Source organism: Perca flavescens, chromosome 18 (assembly GCF_004354835.1).
Source record: "Perca flavescens isolate YP-PL-M2 chromosome 18, PFLA_1.0, whole genome shotgun sequence".
Taxonomy (NCBI): domain Eukaryota; kingdom Metazoa; phylum Chordata; class Actinopteri; order Perciformes; family Percidae; genus Perca; species Perca flavescens.
Window position 1 is genome coordinate 16,946,854 of NC_041348.1, and position 22,622 is coordinate 16,969,475.

General features: G+C 38.6%; 2 protein-coding genes across 6 annotated transcripts in view; one reads left to right on the plus strand and one right to left on the minus strand.

The window, feature by feature from the left end:
• Window positions 1-917: 917 nt before the first annotated feature.
• On the plus strand, window positions 918-7,912 carry nme6 (NME/NM23 nucleoside diphosphate kinase 6). 4 transcript variants are annotated; one of them, XM_028604594.1, is made up of 6 exons: window positions 918-1,054; window positions 1,387-1,482; window positions 2,573-2,675; window positions 3,892-3,931; window positions 4,623-4,783; window positions 4,951-5,966. In XM_028604594.1, the coding sequence occupies exons 2-6, from the start codon at window positions 1,390-1,392 to the stop codon at window positions 5,100-5,102; spliced, it is 549 nt and encodes a 182-aa protein (XP_028460395.1). In that variant the 5' UTR covers window positions 918-1,054; window positions 1,387-1,389; the 3' UTR covers window positions 5,103-5,966. The 4 variants fall into 4 exon arrangements, with proteins under 4 accessions (XP_028460395.1, XP_028460396.1, XP_028460397.1 ...); XM_028604595.1 differs by lacking the exon at window positions 918-1,054 and adding an exon at window positions 1,060-1,120; XM_028604596.1 differs by lacking the exons at window positions 918-1,054; window positions 4,951-5,966 and adding exons at window positions 1,068-1,233; window positions 6,131-7,912.
• The window catches only part of baalcb (BAALC binder of MAP3K1 and KLF4 b), a 94,710-nt gene continuing 77,887 nt past the window's right edge, over window positions 5,800-22,622 (minus strand). The window contains exons 7-11 of one of the 2 annotated variants that reach the window (XM_028604598.1): window positions 10,473-10,613; window positions 9,400-9,619; window positions 8,918-9,167; window positions 6,684-6,883; window positions 5,800-6,307 (exon numbers count right to left, since the gene is read on the minus strand). In XM_028604598.1, the coding sequence (XP_028460399.1) occupies window positions 6,143-6,307; window positions 6,684-6,883; window positions 8,918-9,098 (546 nt within the window). In that variant the 5' untranslated portion in view covers window positions 9,099-9,167; window positions 9,400-9,619; window positions 10,473-10,613 and the 3' untranslated portion in view covers window positions 5,800-6,142. Of the gene's footprint in view, window positions 6,308-6,683; window positions 6,884-8,917; window positions 9,168-9,399; window positions 9,620-10,472; window positions 10,732-22,622 lie in introns of those variants that run through there. The other variant, XM_028604599.1, reaches the window with a different exon arrangement.

The window sequence follows — 22,622 nt, forward strand, 5'->3', positions numbered from 1 at the left end:
CCTCCTCTTTTCACGGGTGTGGCCATTTTACATTGCTGGAATGTGCTCCGTGTTTGTAACTCATAATATAGCCTATGTCTGATCTCCCACATTGATGACATTCCAGAGGCAAATATCTCCCTCTTTCCAGTCCCTGCATGTAGCTGTCTCTCCCCAGAGACTGTCAGCTACTAGAGAGCATCTATTCATCAAAGGTCCAAACATAATCTACACTAAGGCCCACAAGCCTCTCACTACACTTACAGTTCTATGGTTTAAAATGTGAACTGTGACTTTTTTTGTCAAGACACCTTGCTTGCATCATGAGGTCACAGCTCTAAACCTCTGGGTACTTTAAAGCACTTTAAAGTCCCAATGTGACAATTTGAGGACATTATGATTCTTTAAAGGAATACTTTGCTGATATTTAACCAACTTTGTATTGTTGGTAGTATGTGTTAATTTACTATGTTAAACTTCCCTCCATCTTACCAGTGCCTAGATCTCCCTACTCACAGGCCAACAGAAAAACTCCAAGTGATGGTTGCTCGAATGACAGATACTACTGCATATGAGAAAGTTGCTACCTTAAACTTTAAAATGGTTGTGGAACAATTGCACGGAGCATCCTGTTTGTTATGAAGGCATGGTTACGGATGGAATAATGCATACAAATGTATACATGTATATGTTTATTTAACAATAACAAGAATAATAAAGATAAAGAAACATCAGTATTTTTGACTGATGATGTAGGCATTTCTGCTTTTTTTTTTTAAATTTGGAATTTGTGAACAGTGACCTGGCAAAGGTGGGTGGCAGGTCAGTGCAGTGAAGAGGGACACTGTCATTTAACTTGAGGATTGGAATTCAAGCACTCATATGGAAGGAATCAACTTTGCTGCAGTATTGTGAAATGGCACTGAAACAAGAAGCAGAATTTTCTCATCTTTTTTTACATTTTCATCCAATGTGAACTCGAATACTGTTTTGTTTTTATTTTGTGTCACCCTCGCAGTGGGAACATGTGTGCTGGTTTAGTTTCTGGGGACAGTATTAACGAGCGGACTTACTGGTACGTTGAGTCGTGTAACGTTAGCGAATATTCGCATATTAACGTTAGAAACACGTTTATATTAGAGTACGTAGTTACATAAACAAAAATCAAAAAGACTTGTACTTAAAAGGAAAATATTTATGAGCTTGAACAGTTTAGCTTTCTTGAGGTTCTTCAGCAGTAACGTTAGCCTAACCGTAAAATACTTTCTCTGCTTATTATTTACACGCATTTATTTTTAGGTTTCACGATGAAGAATTATAGCTGCGTATCCACCGTTAGCTTAGCTACATTTCTGTTGACACACTGTGTATGATTATAATAACCTCTGATTTCTGTCTTTTCTGTAGACAATGCTGTTAACAGCTCGCCGCCTGTCCAAAGTGCTGCAGCTCACCCTGGCGGTCATGAAGCCAGATGCTGTAGCTCATCCTGTGATGTTAGAGGTGAGCTGCTGCTCACACCTCCTCACTGTCTCTCACTGTTACATGATCATTTAACTTCTTGTGTCTACAAACTTATTCAGGTACACTCCTTTAGCAGTTAAATATCTTCTACTTTAAACGGCTATATTGCTGTCACCTGAGTATTCCAGAGTGAGCAGTGATATCAGATAAAGAGTATGTGTTGACCTCTGTGTATTCAATATTATCATATTGCAGGGAATAGAAAAACTCATTTTTCTATTGGATCAGAGTACTGCCACTTGGCTGCCTGTTCTGCCAATCTTCCCAGCCCTTGTCACATGGCCAATTAAGGTTTCCATGGCAATTATCAAAAAATTCTGATACCATGGAACTAGTTTTTGGACTTGTTTTTAAAGAAGTGGCAGACTGAGCCTATAGAAAACATGTATTATATCTGCAGATAAAATTTCTTTAAAATGAAACTAATAAAAAAATGTATAATGAATGTAATGTTTTATTTAGCAGGATTACATTGGGTTGTTAGATTTTCAAAGCTGTATTCTGATATGGATGTAAAATCAATGTGAGCATCAAAACTTTCTAAATGACTAGATCTAATGATTGTAGTTAGTTGGTCCACAGTGGATTCCTTTAGCATATTTTGTCTTTAATTATCTGCTCTAGCTTTTCCAAAGTTTGAGACACAGATATAGTAATAATAATAATGGTCCATAATTATATGAAATTGCATTTTTTTTTTTTTTTTTATTGAAAAACATAACATTTTCTTCATTTGCTGTCTTGATAGATTCACAAGCCCCAAGGCCTCAAAGTCATGAAAGTGGTGTTAATCATAAAATATTCCATTAGTTAAAGCCCCCAAAAAGTGGCCCACCTGTTGTCATCTTAAGAAAAAGGTGACCTTAGGTATCCGAATATTTGGTTGTTTTAAGTATCATCCCTCTGGCTGCTCTGTTTTAATACAAGCATATCATTAGAAAATGCTTGTCCTTTTCCTTCTAGCTTTTGAAACAAATCTAACATATTTAGATACAGTTTGATTGTTACATACATCATCATATCAGCTACAGTATGGCAAAACAAGGTAAACTCAGTTTTCTTCTTTCAGGCTCTCCACCAGAGGATCCTGGACAACAACTTTGTGATTGTTAGATGCAAAGATCTTGTGTGGAAGAGACAGGACTCTGAGAGGTTTTACGCTGAACATTCAGGTGTGTGGACACAACTCATCTCCGTTCAAATGTATTTAAATGAACAAAGTGCTGCTTTATTGATTATATCTGACCAAACAGTTGAGACAGCAACCGGTTTAACCGGTTTAGACTGGGTAAACCCAGCCCGATCTCCCGGCGATTTGATTTCGCCCTGCAGCTCAGGCTGGAAACCTGTACGTTTATCTATCCTGCTTCCGTTACAAATTTGCGGGACCCAATCACAAACTGGCTTATCCACCTGGCGCGCTATTGGCGGGTTTAACACGATGACGATAGAGAAGCGACCAAGCAGCTTTTTGTTTACATTCAACAAGCCGGCCACCGAAGTGCAGCACTCCATGGCAGCAACCCGTTGATGCCGCTGTCGCTGCTACGTCACCTAGATCGTTGGTCTGATTGGTTGAAGGACTATCCAATTGCGTACGGAGTTATTTGATCACGCCTCTTGTGCAGAGAAAATATGGGGTACTTTCCATAAAATCATCTCTTTATCAGGATGGATAGTATCCAGGATACTATCCATCCTGATAAAGTTCCCTTGGCCTTTGGAATTAAAATAGCCCCACATCATCACGTGCCCTTCACCATACCTAGAGATTGGCATGGTTTTATGTCAGTTAGCCTAATAGCTAGTTAGATTTGCATAATGTGGGGGGTATTTTAATTCCAAAGGCCAAGGGAACTTTATCAGGATGCATAGTATCCTGGATCCATGAAATAACTGGCCTTCAAAAATAAAAATCTGCCTGCCTCTATGGAAATTTAACATAGGGGTGTACTGACTTTTGTTGCCAGCGGTTTAGACATTAATGGCTGTGTGTTGAGTTATTTTGAGGGGACTGCACATTTACACTGTTATACAAGCTGTAAACTTAATACTTTACATTGTAGCAAAGTGTAATTTCTTCAGTGTTGTCCCAGTAAAAGATATAATGAAATATTTACTAAAATGTGTGTAAAAGGTGTACTCACTTTTGTGAAATACTGTAGGTTTGAACAAGTGATTCATCCTTCAATGTATGCTATGTATGTATTGCTAGAACACCCACACACAGAGAGGTAAAACAACCTCTTGTCAAAAGGATAACTGAAAAAGATTTGTCATTCAAATTAGCCAATGAAAACCTGTTTCACACAGTTAAATAGCTTTTTAAGCTAATCAGAGTTGGAAATTGTTAAAGCTCTGTTTAACTGGCATTGGTTTCCTTCTTAGGGCGATTCTTCTACCAAAGACTTGTTGAATTCATGTCAAGGTAAGCCTCCACGCTGACATGATACATGTACATTTACCAAACCACGACAGCGTTGAATGAATTACTGATGCTTTGATGCATTTGGATAAATGCTCTTTTCTGTCTGATGTTCTTGAAATAACAGACATTTCTATACCACATAACCCACTTGGCTGATGCAGAAAAAGCACACGTCAATTGATGGTGCTCCAATTTCATGCTCAGCAAGTCACCAATAGGTCAATTTGTGAAACGTCACAACAGGAATTTCTATTATCAGCAGACAACAGCCCTGGAGCAATTTTCTGAAAATCAGCATGTAGCCTGCTCACTATAGCTCCACATGGCCCTCTCTGGATTGTAAAAAGTGCTGGTAATCACCTTGTCATATTTGTCTCCTCACAGCAGTGAATCAGTAGTTGCTACAGCAACCTTTCTCTGGATGCTGTAGCTGTTATTGGAGACACAGGAAGCATCCTCAGCATGTCAGCCAGTCAAGTTATAAACAGCATAAATTGTCTATAAATTGGATTTTGTATGAAGAGTCCATATTTGGCTCTCTGTTGAAGCACAGACTGCATCCAATGTTTAAAATCAAATGTCTGTAACAGCCACTCAGAGCAGTATATGGTTTTGCAATGACTGGAAGCTTGCGTGGCATATTTGACTGATTCATGACCACTCAAACTGCTGTTGAATTCTCTCCCCATAGTGGACCGATGCGAGCGTATATTTTAGCCAGAGAGGACGCCATTCGTCACTGGAGAGAACTTATGGGACCAACCAAAGTGTTCAGAGCCAGATACACCTCGCCTGCTACGATCAGGGCCCAGTTTGGACTCACAGACACACGAAACACAACTCACGGATCAGGTAGGAAATGTATTAAGTGACGTAAGACTCATCAGTGCTTCTTACATAGGCCAACGGGTTTACCTATGGGATGTCCTACACCCATGCATTATCACATTGGCTTATCAAATCACAAACAGGTTCCCAGGTTTTAAAATGGTCATATTTTCGATCTCCATTCTCTTCAGATTCTGTTGAGTCGGCACAAAGAGAAATCCATTTCTTCTTCCCAGACTTCTGTGTGGAGGAGTGGGTGGAGAAAGAAGAGCCATTGTTCAGATCAGGACAAATACATTACGACCACCAAAAACAGATCCACACACTTTCAACGCAAAGCTGACACCAGAACTGCTGTTACAGTCACTGATCCCCCAAGGACCACTTAGAAACCCTGCAATTGTTCGTCAATTGCTCATTCAAAAAAATGCAAGCTGCCAGAGAAGATGCTACAATCCTACCTGCTATATTTAATGTATACTGTGTGACGATCCCAGAAAAGTGCATGTGTTTGTCACCAAAGTTCCTCATAGTGCCAATATGTTTATCCCATGTTTTTGTCAGTAAAACTGATTTTCCTTGAACATGGAAAGATATACAGCTTACAAAGTCATTAAAAGAAGCACCATACATGTTTTTTTTATTTATTTATTGTCATTAGAAAACACGACCGGCTAGATAAGAAAATGTAACACTGTATTTTACAAAACGACACAATGTAGAAATGTTTTTTTTTTACATTGTCATCACAAACTCCTGTCCAGGCATCACTGTAAATAGTGCAATCGTCACAATCAGTTTCACCTTCCTGAGCCATACAGATTGTGGTACAGCAGCAACTACATGTTATGTATGAATGCCAAATGAAAAAACTACATGTATAGTTTGTGAATATTCAATCTTGAAATAATAGTTACACATAGTTAGCATCTTAAAATAGGGGTGAGAAGGCTTTTTAAATTCTAGGATACTTGAGAAATTTGAAATGTGCCAAGTAATGATTTCCTGTCTTCTGTGATATGCTATGAATTCTTGATTTGTTTTTGTTCTGATACTGTATGTAATGTAAAATGTCACATTTTGTATTTTTTTCTTACCAACCTACAGTTTGACATGTCAATGTCTTCAAGACAGCACAGTAAGACATTGTTGTAACAGGCACCATAGAAGTACATCTTACAGTATTACATATAATAGGCCTAGTTAACTTTTAATGAGCCGTGTTTTCAATATGACAATCGAAATCGTACAGTTCAGCGTCTCATCCCTCTTGTGCGTTCTTCATGTCAGACCTTGAAGATGTTTCCACAAAAACACTATCCATTCACTTGTTTTACCAGTCATCTTCCTTTTTTCTTTGGCTTCTTCCAGTCTCCCCTGCACTCAGGTGTTTTGTGTGGCCACCTGTTTGAGGCTTTCCACGGGTTTCATAACCTCGTAGGTGGTGAGGGACTTCTTCACCTTCCCGTTCTTGTCCACCTGATGGATGCTCTGTGTCACTGTGATGGTCACCTGCTTGGTCGACATCCGATTGTCCTGCCATTTTGTCTGATGACGAGGAATGAAAGATGGGACATTAGAAAAACTATTCATTTCACTTTTACTATTATGTATGACAAAACATCAGAATTCTCACATTTGAGAAGCTGGAGGCAGCAAATGTTTGGCAAGTTTTCTTTAAAATAATGACTAAATTATTTCATTATCAAAATGGTTGTCACTTATCTAATGGTCGACTAATCGATTATTTCACTAATTGTGAAATTCACATGTGAGCTGGCCATAAAAATGAAAACAACAAAGATGATGGTTTGATTCTCCTTAACTTAACTACAATTGGTCTCCCACAACTCGTTACTTTTACTCAAAAAATGAATAGAAACAAAAAGGTGCTTTGATATTCTATATTGGTGGAGCGTCTTACAATCTCTTCAGTGTGTAGAACGCTTCTGCGCTGCACTGTGATGCCAGAAGATGGTAACACTGCCTCCTTGGCTGGAGAGCCCAGTATTGCAGGGGGGCTGCTGGCTTTCACGTCGTTCAGACTGGCTTCAGACACGGCCGAACAGACCTTTAGGTAAGCCTGAGCAGGGGGAGGGAGGCCGTCCTCGAAGAAATCTGGAACTGGAACAAAACAAAAGCTCAGCTGTCTGAAAGCTTGCTTTACAATCCTAGATATGGGGGTGAATTGGTAACATGTACTTTCCTGTTAATCTGTTAAGACTTCAAGTGTTATACAGAGCACATGCTTGGTTATGGCCCTGTCACACATACTGTAGATGTGGGAGGCTCGTGGGTGTTTCAGCTAAAATGGTTTTACAATGTAGCTGTAAACACAACATTCTAATTAACCCAATCAGATAACGAAAATTATTTTAGCAGAAAAACAAACATTCAAAGGGCTGAATACAATAAACAAAATGTATAAAACATATTAGGAGTTATTATGTTTTATATACAGTTATATAGAAACGGTATGGTATAACTATGCTTATAAAAGGGATGGAATAATTAAGAAACAAATAGCAGAAAGGAGCTCACAGTATGGTATTAAGCCATACTATTAATTATGTTGACAATAGATGAACCATTTCGGAGATAACCACATAATCTGAGATTAGTAGTAATTCAAGTGCTGAAACTGTCATTTTTGTACAAAAAAAAAAAAAGATTATTAATTGTTACTGGATCTCTAGAACCAAGAAATCAGGGGCTTTTGTGACAGGATAATTGTTAATCATAAATTAGTCATGCACTCTTTCAGAATAAAGAAAGAAACCAACAAATGGTGTATTCCAGCCCTGACACTATAGTAATATCACACTGTATGATTTGGGTAGTGAAGAAGTGAGCCATTTGTAAATCTAACAGCATTAGTCAGAGGTTGAAGCTTACTGATAGCGTACAGGTGCATTACTGTCACCACTGACCTAATCTGACTACAGTGTGGAGCAGTGAAGTGTCATGAATCATGGGAAACACTCTGAATATCACTCTGAAGTGGTATTTGGTGTGCACTTCAAGTGTGGGCTAAGTGTCCTGGTTGATGGCATTGTACAGATGTATACCTCCTAATAGTGATGTGTAAACATGAACTTAAATATTCCAGGCCACGTGTGGACTGGCAACACAAACAGAGCAAGACTTTTTAAAGGAAATTCTGCACAGTAATGTTAAAAATCATCACCATATATTACAGATGTACATGTATGTTACATTATTGTGGCAACACTGGTTGATATAATCTTTGTAATTGCCAGTTGCTGATTCATTTGACCAATTCTGGATCTGTTTTATCTCTAAAGAGTGGAACATAACTAAATTTGTCTTCACAATTACTTCAAGGCTGCTCTGCCCGCATTTACTAACAGCTGTATCTGTTACCATGAGAGCCAAGTCCTGTCTCAGCACAGTGGCTTTTGATGTAGCCTATTATGTCCATTTACTGATTCATTTCCTCCTGGCTTCAAAGAAAATGCACCCGCAATTCAGCGCACAAGAAGAACAGTAGAATCATAGCCAGACCCCTCTGTTTGTGAGCTGTATGTGGTGAATAACTGAAAAGAACAAAGGTTTTCAAATGCTTAGTATGCTGCTCATCTTTGTGTCGTTCTCCTTAGCTACAACATGAGGGTCACCACAACCATTTTTCATCTTCATTTCAATTGTCTGCGTGCACGATGGCTCCTTGTTTCAATTGGCCGTGCGAAGCCTCTGAAAGTGTTTGACGTCAAAAGGGAAACTGTGTTATACCTACAGGCTTTTTCCTACAGAGAAAAGCAGATAGGTGTCACACCTCACTTTGATGTGAAGAGTGTAAAGGAGCCCACTCATTGATAAGCCAGTCAAATTACTTACAGCATAAACCTGAGCTCTCCTAGCCTGGTGTGAATAAAAGCAAATAGTCTTGTTTAAAATAGCCCCATGAAAAAGAACAACATGTAGTTTTAACTAACATTATCATAATGAATAAAAAAAATGCAAGATTGGATTTGTAAATATACCGTATTCTGCGGTGTGGACCTAATTAAGTACTAATTTATCCAACCATAAATGTATTATTCATTTGTTCAGCAGTTACATTACTGCCCATTCCTGTTTTCAGACCAATTAAGTATTAATTCATACATCCACCCAACCGTAATTGATTCTTCTTACCAGGGCTGATTGTTTTCTCAATAGCGAAGTCGGCCTCAGAGTTCTCCGAGGGGATGCTCTGGATGGATGACAGGGGGATATCAGTGTCTGTGCTGGTCAGCCATGTCGACTCCGTCTCCTTGGTCCAGCTCTCCAGGTATCGAGGCTCCAGAGCATCAGTCCTGCTCCCCCCACAGCCCATAGCTCTGCCTCAGGCTCAGGGCACTCACGCTTCCAGCTGGACTTTTCTTCAGAGCTCAAAAAGAAAATGCTTGAGACAGATTTACACTGGATTTCAATTTCATCATAGAAAGCGGTGATATTGACTAATTGAACTGGCATGTTGTAGAATATAAACAATCAAATCTAGAAAAGAATTGGCAGATCAATCAATGTAAAATAATTATTAGTTGCAGGCCTCAAATAATTACTGTACAGTTAAATTCTGTACATTTGACCAGACAATTTCTCATATGACATTAACACAAACGCAGAATACTTACAGCACAGCACACAGCTGTGGGAAGAACCAAGTGTCCTCATAAGAACAGGCTCCAATGATGTCTATCCTTCAAAAAGTAGGTTGAGTGGTCCCTTCCGTCTTAACTCAATTTTGTTTACAGTTCTCTATGTGCATCTGAAGGCCCCATCTTCTGATGGTCAATCAGGTGAAGGAGGCCATATTACACAGGAGCCGAAAGGTCATTAAAACCAGCTCATCACCTGTGAGAAACAAAGAGAGGGAGGATGAGGAATTGATGACAATGCATCCTATTGTGTCTTTTTTACAACATTTTCTTACTGTAGTCAATTTATTAGACAGACTCACTACAATTAAAGCTTTGCTCTTCCTGAAATACACAAACAAGCACTGGATCAATTAATTAGTGTCTCCTTCAGATGAGTAACCAACTTGTTTGTTATATGTCCTTGCTGTGTACTGTTTGCTGTGCTGTTCTGCACTGCTGTTACCATACTGTATATGGTAGCCTGCTTGCCTGCCTACCTACCTACCTACCTACCTACCTACCTACCTACCTACCTACCTATCTATCTATCTATCCATCTATCCATCTAGAGAACATCAAATCAACACATCTTGTAAAACAATTAATTAAAGAACAACCAGAATAGCACAGTTTCAGTAGGCTATTATTCAGTGTTATTGAAGCTAGTTGAATCGGGTTTTGCTGATGAAGTCTGAATTTCAGTGATGTACCGACACAGAATAAGCTCTTCAATCTGGTCAAGGCTACTTCTTCCTCATTAATTAGGCCTATCTTTCCCCCGGACAAATAGGCTCAAATTAGGGAACCCAAATGGTCATAATGTAGTTTGTATGGTCAAAGCTATGGTAAAGGCGCAGTAGGCTAAAAGAATACTGATATGAGTCTGTCGAGCAATTCCTAACCTCCCACCACTATCATACTGTACAGACCAAAAGAAAACAACGATAGCGTGAAATGAATCAAAAATAAACGCAGTATGATGCATGACAGAAACGCGAACAACGCAGTTTAATTCGGCTAACATAAAGAAAACAGACACCGCGCAGTAAAATACGATAAAGGCTTACTGATGATGGAAGCTCCGTTTGTGTGTCGCTCCGGCGGCTCTCCTCCGTCAGACAGACGCTAACATGTTGTCAATATCAAAGTCTTCCGCTCGGTAACAGGCTGATGTCCGCACCATCCGCTCCTACATTCATCCTCTTTACCTGAGAAAAGCTGGATTTATTAAGAGTGATGGTAAATCGTCCAGCCTCTTGTCGTGAAGATAATTGAGGTATGTGTCTGTAAATGTAAAGTATCCTATGTGAGGGAATTATACCTCAGCTGTTACCAGTTAAACTTTAAAAATAATATACTGGTCCTGTGGTAGCCTCCTTGTGCTCACTGTCATTAATGGATTTTCTGCTTCATAACCATAATTTAGTTGCATTTTGTCCCATCACCGAGCCAAATAATCACACACACACACACACACACACACACACACACACACACACACACACACACACACACACACACACACACACACACACACACACACACACACACACACACACACACACACACACACACATTATGGCACAGCACGGGAAGCATTTGAGCTCAATGCTTTCTGCTCCTAACACCCAAATAACATGTTAACTACTCTGCCCACAAGGGGACAGTCACGGCTCACTTCTGTACTTAAAGAACTGGGCTGGTAAATACCACTCTATGTTCCCATATTATCAATTAACCCTTTAGTGTTAAAGGATTATTACTATTTATGTTATGGATGGTTGGTATATCTCTAAATCTCATCAAAAAGATTCACAGATTCCAGATGTACAACAGACTATCACAAGAAGGTGCTGGATGCAAATGTAAAGTAGGCTAAATGAAATTCTGCACACTTGTATACATTTGGAAACAGTTAAAGCACAGACCTTCATCAGAGCTGGTATATTTACAGTACAAAGATCAGCGATAGGGTTTGCTCTTTCCAGGCTTTTCAAGGAGTAGTTTCAGGTGCATGGAGGCAAGATAAACAGTCTGGTGGCTCTACATTATTCAAGTGTCCTAGTAAGCCATGACGGTGTGACAGTGAGGCAGCATGCACAATACAGGACCCTGAAACTGAAGCAGCTACATGGGGTTCAGCCATTGTTCATTTTATTATCTACATCTGTGTACTGCCATCCTGTGGTAATATTTACTCCATCACATAGTACTTGATTCTTTCCTAAAACTGCATTTCATTGATTGCTTGTGAAACTTCTCACTTGGCAGCAAAGCGCACATTCATCACAGTTCGCATCTTTGATTTCCACAATGAACTGTAACAACATCTCTAGACTTGCTTTAGTGATAGTATTTGGAAAATACAGCTGCTATGAAGGAGAGGTCTGTTCGTGTGAATGGAGTTCATATATAAAATCATATAACAGAAAACAGAAGAAGTATGGAGCTTCAACTGTCAGATCAATTCAGTAACAGGGAAGCTCGCCATTTGTTTCTGTCACACAGCAGTCTGAGAGGAAGATTTATGCCCAGGTGTGCCCTGACTTGAAGCACAAAACACCTCATATTACAGGTGCAATAATCTGATTTACAACCTTTTGGGAAGGTCTCCTGATGCTTTGAGCATTATCAGTGTAAACTCTGCCTTCTACATTACATTTTTCTTCACTGCTGGACAGTCCGTAATGGAGAGTGACAAGAAAGACAGAAGAGCACACTGATTACCAAACCATCAACAGGTCAACACCCCAGACACCTTCATCACTTATCATGCATTCCTGTATACTGCTCCACTCAACCTCCACCCCTATATATATATGAAAAGCACTCAGTTGAAAAGTAGAAACACAGATGCCTCAGTCAAGTAGAACTGAATTCTAGATCACTGTGGGGGATTATCTTAAAGGATTAAACTACCAATTGGTGTTTTGCCCTTTAAATACATATTCAAGCATTATTTCGTGCCAGTCTGGCAGCATCTGAGCTGAATCAAATCCCTGAGACTTCCTGTGCTTGGCCCACATCTCCTTCCCCTGTCACCCAGCAAATTAATTTTGCTTCCTGTGGACAGTCTGGTCAATATGGGGCTGGACAGCTTTGATTTGTATGTCCTGCCCCTCTGTCCTCATGGACTACTGGTCAATAGGCCTGTCTCCCTATTACCCTGGCGATTAATGTGGCCCGCTGCCAAACGCTACACTAGAGTGAATCATGGGTGAGCTCTCAGCGGTTTCAGCTGCAAACAAGGATACATGCCACTGAATTACAATGAAATGTACTTTACGCCAGGTTTAATGCATGCAACAGCCCTCTTTTCCATCTGTGATACACTTAGCAGAGATGCTATAATTGGTGCAAGTCCAAGTCAAGTCGTATATGTCTGAATGATGACCATTAAATGACACAGCATTTGAACCTCTTGCTTTCAAAGCGTTGTTAAAAAGATTCTAAAAAGGCAAGACCAAGGGCTTTAAATTCATAGGCCTGATAGGAATAGCTCAACATTTTGCAAAATACACCAATTTGCTTCCTTGCAAGACTTAGATGAGAACATTGAAAGACTGATAAGAGCTGTCCAACAGTAACATCTGCCTACAACCAGCACCTCTAAACTCACACCAAAAAAAATATTTCCCATTTGTTTAACCCGCACAAGTGTAAAAACAACAATTTGTTTCTTTATGGAGGGTTGAATATGTGCCTGACTAACACTTGGCTGGGTGCTGTGCCTTCCTCAAGTCGCCACTGGTTGCCTGACAACCTTATGGTAATGACAAGACCAGGATTGGTTCTGATTCTCAAACGTGTTATTCATGTTCATGATAAGAAGCATGTTTTTATATATATATATATATATATATATATATATATAGTGTGTGTTTGTGTGTGTGTGTGTGTGTTTGAAACCAAACTGCTTTCCAGTTGGCCTCTGCATTCATCCCCCCCTGCTTCAATTTTAACAGCTGGTCAAGGTTGATAGTGAATAATATGCACTCTCCATTGATTTGAAAAGTTTTGCGCGAGGGAAAAGAACTCTTTTCTGGCAAGTGATGTCAGGAGATGGGAGTGAATGAGCCAATGTGCAGCAGCAAGGCAGCCAAATGCAAACTTTCACTGTGATTTCAGTGAGACAGCCAGTGGGTTACAGCACTGGAAAACTAATTAGGGTGCTTTGGGTTCAGAGAGGGGGAAAGATGACTCCAGTCACAAAGGATACATTTTTTAACTGTCAGATTATAGGACTGTTGCAGTTATACCATATTGTTCCAAAGCTTATTTAATGTGATGTTAAGTCATTTAATTTGTCCCAATTATTACAAAAAATGACAAAAACAATGTAATTCTAAACAAAAATGTAATTTTCCTGATGTTCATGTGCTTTGGAAAACAAAAGAATGCTCTGTAAATGATAATGAGATATTATCATGTTCACTTGTCCAAACTCCATCAGCAAATTTTCGATATTGGAGCTTCTAGCAGGACAACGGCTTATCCAGATTGAGCTTTGTCTGGAGGTTGTGGTTCAGCGGCATCAATCACATCTCTGGGCCTTTTTTTCTGGCAGAAACATGCCTCTTCTCCTCAGACTGGCAGCGGCAGTCTCCCCATATTAGCCGTGCCAGAGATCTCTCAAGAGGTTGTGTTCTTTCAATCCATCATGGTCTGAGCTAACATGACACCTTTTCATTAGTGCAAAGTGCTCCAGTGGAGAGGCATCCCTACTGCCCAAAAAAGCAAGAGGGGCTAACACAACAGTGGTTATGACATGTGGACCTATGCTTATTAGGCTCAGAAACGTGCAGGCATTTAGTGAACATGAGTATTTTTTGTTTTTGTCTTGTTGCAGATATCAGACTTAAATAACTATTTTCGAAAGAGCTTTAATGGTACAATACATAGAAACTATTAACAAATCTGCTTGCAGCTATATATTTATTTAACAAAAAATGTGGGATGTCTTCTGGACTCAGTGTTAATGGAAGCTGGAATAAGAAACTGCATAGCCCAGCATAATTAACTATATGTCTTCCTTCCTGTTAAAGGGCCTTACTTTTAGAACATATAAATGACTATATTTCATCATATCTTGATGAAACAGCCTTTTATCTCTTTGAATTACATACAGAGGAAATTCACACTTCCAATGCCAAGTCTGTGTCAAAACTTGTGCTACACTAAAAGTCATGTTTGACCTAAAAATGATTAATATTGCCACCATAACAAAGTCATTCTCCTTGACTGATTTATGTAATTTCCCTTACTGTCAATTACATTATCAGGGGAAGTGCTAAAATCGATCTTTAGCCTCAATTGATATTTCGGCTTTTAAATTCTGGTGAAGGCTGGCCTATAAATGCAGCCTTTGCACTTTATGTGCTTCATTCTTTTTTTCCTGTTAAGAACACAACTCTAATCCTATCAAAGGCAAGGAATATTCCAGAAAGGGCATTAGTGGGGGCTTATGCAGCGAGAGAGCGCAGCATTAGTATTCATTGAATTTCTTGGGACAGACTCTTAGTTTTAGAGAAATTATCTAGGAAAACTGATGGAGCTCACATAAACATTAAACTATGACCTACCATGAAGAGTCATGCTGGATGTTGGAGATGAAGCCAAAATGTGGACTTAAAAGGATGATGAAATTTGGGGGTCAACAAGCTGTAAACTGAATTATTTCCCTGTATGACTTCTATTAAAAGTTTTTATTTGTGAGGCCTTGCACCATCCTCTGAGCTCCCTATCTTCTGTAAAACGTACTTTGTGTGCAAAATAAAGAGAGGCATTGTTTTTTAGTATTGACACATAGCTGATTCACTAATCCATAAAATAAAAGGGAGACAGAAAATGTCTGTCCAGCGCCAGTTTCAAGATTTGAATCCTGAAAAGCAATGTGAATGTGGAACTGGATGACTTTTGATTCAATAACCTCCTGGAAATGCTAAGAAGATTTACATCTAGATGTCATTCAAGCAGCTAAGGGCCACATATGACTATTCTCCATCAAGACCTTTAACTTCATTGTTAAGAAATCTGCTTTTTTATTTCTGGCAATAATTGGAGGAAAACCAGGACTAGTACTGATCGGAATGCAGATATATTTCACAAGGACTCACTCATAAATGCCACATGGAAATTATCAAATACATTACTGTGCTGATTAAATCAAAGTTCTATGAAAGATATTACAATGCAAGTGCAACAAATGCGCCAAGCGTGAGTGTGAATATGAAACTTGATCGGGTTGTTGGGTTGCACATATGTATTTATCTTCAAAATACCTGGTCGGTTGACAACATTTCACTTAGCTGGATAACAACAACCATGAAGTGACATTACATAGGTGCTTTGCCATTTGCAGTGTAGTGTGGAGGCGGCATGTATTTCACCTTTTATATTGATATAATATTCCTGACCTGCTTGAGCCATTGCTGTAGTATTTCATATTTCCCTGCTGAAACAAATGTTGAGATTTTAGATAATAAATTATGATCAGAACAATCGATCATATCCACTGAGTTGAGTTGAAATTCTCGAGAGTTCCTGTTGAAGCACAAACATGTTTAATACTGTATTTTTCACAAGAATATGTTATGTATAAGGGCTAGGCCAGCTTTTCATTATTTCTAATTCAAGAAGGCACGTTTAGATTGGCCAGATTAAGCTTCTGAGAAATGTTTATCAGAAGGCTGAGAAGTGTTGAAGGCTACACAGCATCTTTCTTGGCAAAATTATAAAGTCTGGTCTCAGAACAACACCAAACAAGACACAACAGTATCTAAAATATTCTTCCTATGGGGAGCAATAATATGCTCAACAAATGTCATGGCAATAACCCTGTTATATTACCCTGTTATGTTACACAATATATATGTTAAAGGACACAGGAAAACCAAAATCAATCTTGCCTTTAGTTATGTGAGCCCAGAGGTAGCTGATTGGCCTTAGAGAGGCACTAAAGCTCATGTAATGGCTAAGTGAGAAACAAGTCCTTTGGGGAACATAAAGTTCATTAAATGTTCATTAAATGTCATGCTCAATTCACTTTACAGATCTGTATAAGTGGAAATTTGAGCCTGCGGGTGAGGTCACCTTAATCAGTGGGGGTTTTTGATTGGGGACTAAGAATATCTGCTATACACATCTACAAAACACAAATAATGTACACAGTTGGTCTGATAGAGGAGCTGCAGGGAAGCAGATGGAGTGTCCAAAATAAAACATGAATGCGCAGTGAACTTCCTAGAAAATGCCCTGCAAGTGGATATTTTGGATGGCAATTTCGGTCGGTTGGTCGACCCCATTGGTTAAGCCTGGAATATCTCAACATCTACTAGTTGGATTAGCATTCATTACTGTACAGAAGTTCATGGTTCCAAGTGGAGGTATCATAATGACTGTGAAGATGCCTTCACTTTCCCTCTAGCGCCACTATCATGTTGGAATGTTTGGTTCAGACTGAAACATCTCAACAACTATTGGATGGATTGCATAACATTTTGTTTGTCCCCCTCACAAGGAATTGTAATAACTTTGGTGAATCCTTAACTTTTCCTCTAGCTCCATCATGATGATGATACAAATTTGAATTTGTCTGAATCAATTCAATTCAATTTTATTTATAGTATTTTATCATAACAAGTTATTTCAAGACACTTTACAGATAGAGTAGGTCTAGACCACATTCTATAATTTACCAAGACCCAACAGTTCCAACAATTCCCCCGAGAACAAGCATTTAGTGCAACAGTGCTTCTTTTTAGGCAGAAATGTTAGCATACCAACACACTAAATTAAGATGGTGATGAACATGGTAAACATTACCATATATATATATATATATATATATATATATATATATATATATATATATATATATATATAAATATAAATATCAGCATGCAGCACTGTGCCTAAGTAAAGCCTCACATAGGTGCTAGTGTGGCTGTAGATGCGTGTTTCCTGACACTGACTAAAACATTGGAATTAAATTTTCTCTGCAGTTTAATTTTGACATAGGAAGAAAATCTGATATTACTTTAAAACAAGTTTTGGTACTCATGGTAACCAACTGAAAACACAACTATACCTTTGCATTCATTTGCTTCATGCTTCTTTAACATGGATTGACATATAAGCAAATAATCTATAATGGTTTAATACTTCATACATCAAAAAACTGAATTGTTTGAATTGTATTTTATTTTTAAATGCAGCACATTTCTTACTCAAATGAGTAGATAAACTACAGTTTTTTTAGTGTATTTACAAAAAATAATTTCTGAATATGTCTAATGGGAGTAATATAAAGCGAAACCCTTTCTTTTAGTGGGCATATCATTTAGACATAATGTAAGACAAATACTGATTAACACATGCATACTGTGTATACACTGGATGAGCTTTGATTTCATTTTTAAAGTGTGATTAGCTGCACAGTCATTTCACATCATGAGTGACACTTTGACAGTATGATTTCCACCATTGTTGGAGAGTGCCTTAGCAGTGTCAACTGCCATCAAAACCTAATGAGCCAAAGAGATCATTTGGGTAATTAGTCGCTCTATACTTTTTGAGGATTGATAATGTCCTCTCAGGGGAGCAGTGAGACATTTACTAAGTCAATAGGATCAATCAAAGAGATAATTTTGATTCACTTTTCTTATTTTTATTGGAAAGGCATAACATTAACTGGGGATCCTACAACAGCATGAGTCATGAAGTCATATGTTTAAAATGCTCGTTAAATATATAATGATTCACAAACATATGACAGTGAAGAGGCCATTCAATTATTTTTCCATCAGGATATCCTTCTAAAAGGATGTTCAGTGATGTACATTACGCAGATATCATAGAATATGGAACAAACAAAGCATTTGTTTGGTGAGTAAAACTCAAAAACTGACAAAAAGCATTTCAATAGCAGCAGAATTAAACATTTCCACATAATTCATGAAACTATACAGACACAACAGCACAACCACACAACAGCACAACCACAAGTGCACTAAAGGAGATTACAATCCAACTCCAGGCTGTTCTATCTAGTCTCTCTAATTAAACTATGAGTGGTGTCGCCAGGTTTCAGTGATGATTTGTCGCTGAGCCAGGGGACCATCCAGGAACACTTGTGCGTGTCAAGTCATTTTAGGCTATGGTTTATTTGAATCCCCGTGCTGGCAACACTTGATTTTCAGATCATATTTATTTATAATAATTTTTTGAGCGAGAGATCTATTTAAACTTAAAAGCACATTCTACTTTCTCTCCTGAGATGCAACTGCCAACCAACAACCTCTCTCATACAGAATCAATACATACCAAGATCAATCCACATTACAGGGGCAGAAGTGTGTGTAACAATAAAAAAGCGCAGGCTGTGCAGCAGATGGGATTGTTTCACACACTGCTAATTCACTGTAATGGGAATAGGGAACATCCATAGCTTATAGCCTGATGTATGTTTCTCACAAATCAAACTGACAGGACAGGTAAGTTCTACAAGTGAACCAAACTCGAAAATAACGGCAGATCATTGGTACAATCTCTTATGGTTAAGGTGTTCCAATTTATTATGCTACAAAAGCCCGTGTTTGTTATTGTCTTGCATTTCCAACAAGCACTCAAGCGAACATTTTTTGGTGCACAAAATTTTCTGAGTGATATAAGGTTATAAGGAGGGAGAGGTAGAGTGTGTGCCTGAGCTGATGTCCCTCTAATCATGAAACTGTCAGAAATGATTCAAAGTGCAGGCAGAAGAACCGGTCCGCTGCTCTTATGTCCCTGACTGTACGGTATATCACCACTGCTGAGGTGAACTGTTAAGGTATTAAAAAGTGACACGTCACTGTGTGAGTGCAGAAAGTGTGTATTTTGGGTGACATGGGACAACGCTGCTGCATGTGTGAGTTAGCTATTTGCTGAACACAGTTCAGCAAATCAACACCTCTAAGGGCTACACTTGAGAATAACTGCCTCACATATATCATACTGTAACACATATTTGAACCTTCGTCCGATTTGTACGGCTTTCCACTTCATTATTTAGCAAATCAGAGATAATGCCAACATGTTGTGTTGAGCATGCAAACACTGGGCACCACTTTGGTCTAACTGAATAAAAAAGAAAAAAACATAGTTGACGTCAGCCCTGTGATTGAGCCGACTTTCTCCATGGCTGTTCACACTCGCCATTTATCTGATGTGACATAAGTGTCAACCTTCAGCTGCTATCGCCATGTTATTGAGTGACTTTGTCAGTCATTTTGGCAGCCGCTATTGCTGATTCATGTCTCTCTCTGCAGAGCAGTTTGCACCTGCTGACCAAATCCAGTTTCACACATCAGTTCAATGTCAACTACTACTGACTTGAGTCTTAATTTTAATGACGATCTAATTGCAGGTGGTGATGGTAATTGACCTGATGCTGACATGTAGTTAGTCCGCTGTGATGAATTGCACCACATTTGTATTTTGTGTGAGAATTATCATTTTTGAGCTGATTTTAATTAATAATTCAACAGAGAATATAAACTGGTATATTTCAGTGTCTTTATCATTAGTACTCAGATGCTAATAGCTGACATATTTAGAAGCTTGCCATCAATTTAAAGACATTAAACTGAGAGATTATTAAACTACAGTTAGAATAACCCTGACAGTAAAAGATCAGAAGGATGAACATAAAACAAGACTAAGAGTCTACTACAGCTGTGAGGCTGCACAGCAGTGCTTTGAGGTAAAAGCTAACATCAGCATGCTAACACACACACAGTGCTGATGTGTTTATATTAATGACCATGTCGACAATCTTGACCTGATGAAGGTGCTAGATGAAAACTTACAGGATCTCCAAAGTTTCAAGAAATGATCCTTCATCCAAATGTTGTTGAAACATGTCACTTGGAACCACCTCATGGTGGCGCTACAGGAAAAGTCAGTTTGAAAAGTTACATTGATACATCGTCTATAAATGTCAAAATTATGTGCAAATCCATCTAGTAGATATTGAGATATTTCTCTCGTCAAGTGATGAACCTTATTCTCTTCATTTCTAAACTCCTAATTCTTTAAAAATAAAACAATATATTTAGAAGTTTAGAAAGTATATCCTCATTCCAGATCAGTGTTTGATTTTACTTAATGTAAAAAGAATTTACCGCAATTATCTGCTATGATTAAAATCTATATCTGTAATATCTTCTGTGTCTGTAGCCAGTAGTGTCTATGAATGTAATTTCTCTCCGGCAAACTAACAAAGGGAAAATACAGCACATGCTATGGTAATAATGGTAATAATATTTACCAGGATCTGAAAATAACCGACAAAGACAAAATGAGTCAGTGACGCAACTGTACGCAATGTTCTTGCTGTGAATGTGACTCCACGACCCTTCAGCCAGTGATGTAACATCTTCAACTGCACATCAGACATTATAGCGTGGGCCTGGCACAAAAGAGGGAACACTGATCATTTGAGGATGCCACGTAGAACAGGGACCTAGCAGCAGTCGGGGTGAGATATTAGGTGAGTCAGTAAAGCAAATGTTGAATTTGACCCAGCAGCAGTCTATTAGTTAGTTAGAGAGGCACCTTGCACATTAATCTGCAGCTTTAATCATACACTTACACATTTGCTATTTCCTTTGTATGGTGAAGATTTGATATTAACAATAATAATAGGGGAGAATAATGTGAATGCACAATAGACCTGTTGAAGCTTTTTTTTTATGGTTTGGCTGACGTGTTCCTCAAAACAGCCACAAGTGCACCTGCTAATTACCAGAGATGCATGACGCAATTTACATTTGTCTGGTGGGGATTCAAACTCTTTTTTTGAGGGCCGACAGGGACGAGGAAGAGGGAGTATGAATACAGCATGGGATGAGAAAGATGGATGAGCTGTCAAGGCTGAGGACGTTGTTAGTGTGAGCGTGGAACAGCGGGGAGGAACAGTGAGGACGACCTTCAGACCTAACCCTGAACTCAGCTGTCCATCATACTTTAAAAACCATGGAAACGCTTCAGTAAGGGGTCATCAATCGACCGTGGCTCAGGGATCTCTGCTGTCTCCTGTAAGGAAACCTCAGTCACATTCAGGCTTCTTGATCATGAATGATACAAACATTTTAGAGTTAAAACAATTTGTAAATCAACTTATCAAATATTCGGCAGCTATTTTGATAATCAAGCAAGTCATTTTAAGTAATTTCTCAAGCAAAAACACAAAAAAATGACTGGTTCTAGCTTCATGAATGTAAAGATGTTGATGTTGATGCTTTTCTTTGTCTTATGATGATAAACTGAATATCTTTGGGGTTTGGACCATGGGTCTGATGAAATAAGATGTTACGCTGGGAAATATTTCATTACTTTATGACATTTTATGGAATAAATGATTAATTGAGAAAATATTGGCAGAATCATTTATAATACCATTATCGTTAGTCACAATCCTAACACAGTTAATCAAACTATCAGCAGTATAGCAATTTGTAAATTGAACGTATTAAAACCACCGAAAACCTGGCTTCAAATCTTATCGTATTTCTCCATAGCAATAAATATTTATGACTAAATAACATGAAAGTTTAATTTGAATCTTCAGGTTAAACACTCAAAAACTAAAGGGCTTTAAATTGAATTTTATCTTCAGCCCATTTTATTTACCAGCTATACTGTGCGGTAACGCTTTGCAAGCAGATGGTAGAAGTGCATCAACTGAGAACTATAAATTTGATTGTACAATATACGGAGAGCTGCTGACTTCTGATGAATGAGCGTTGTTTTCTGTTCTGCTAGAGCATAATGTAACTTCTCTCTGCCCTAACAGCATGCAGCAGAGGCAGAGAAAAGTCTGACCTTGTATTTACATATGAAACCTGGAATAAGAACCTTTGTCTGATTTTGTTTAATATCACCAGTCCTGACACATCGGGCCAGCACTGTCCTTGTATGCGATCATCCTTTTCTTGAAAATGTCACTTTACATGAGCAAAATAAAATAGAGCCTACAAGACTGATTTCAGCTGGCTGGCTGTTCCATCTCCTCCACATTTCTATTTATTAACTAACAGCTCTCACAAATCTTGGACTCTTTTTTTTCAGACCACTTGGTGGCAACAGTGTCTCATGTTGTTAAAGTTGACTTTAATGCAAATAAAATTGAGCAGTAGTAACCCAGTGAGACACATCAGCCCACTGTAATTCCTGCC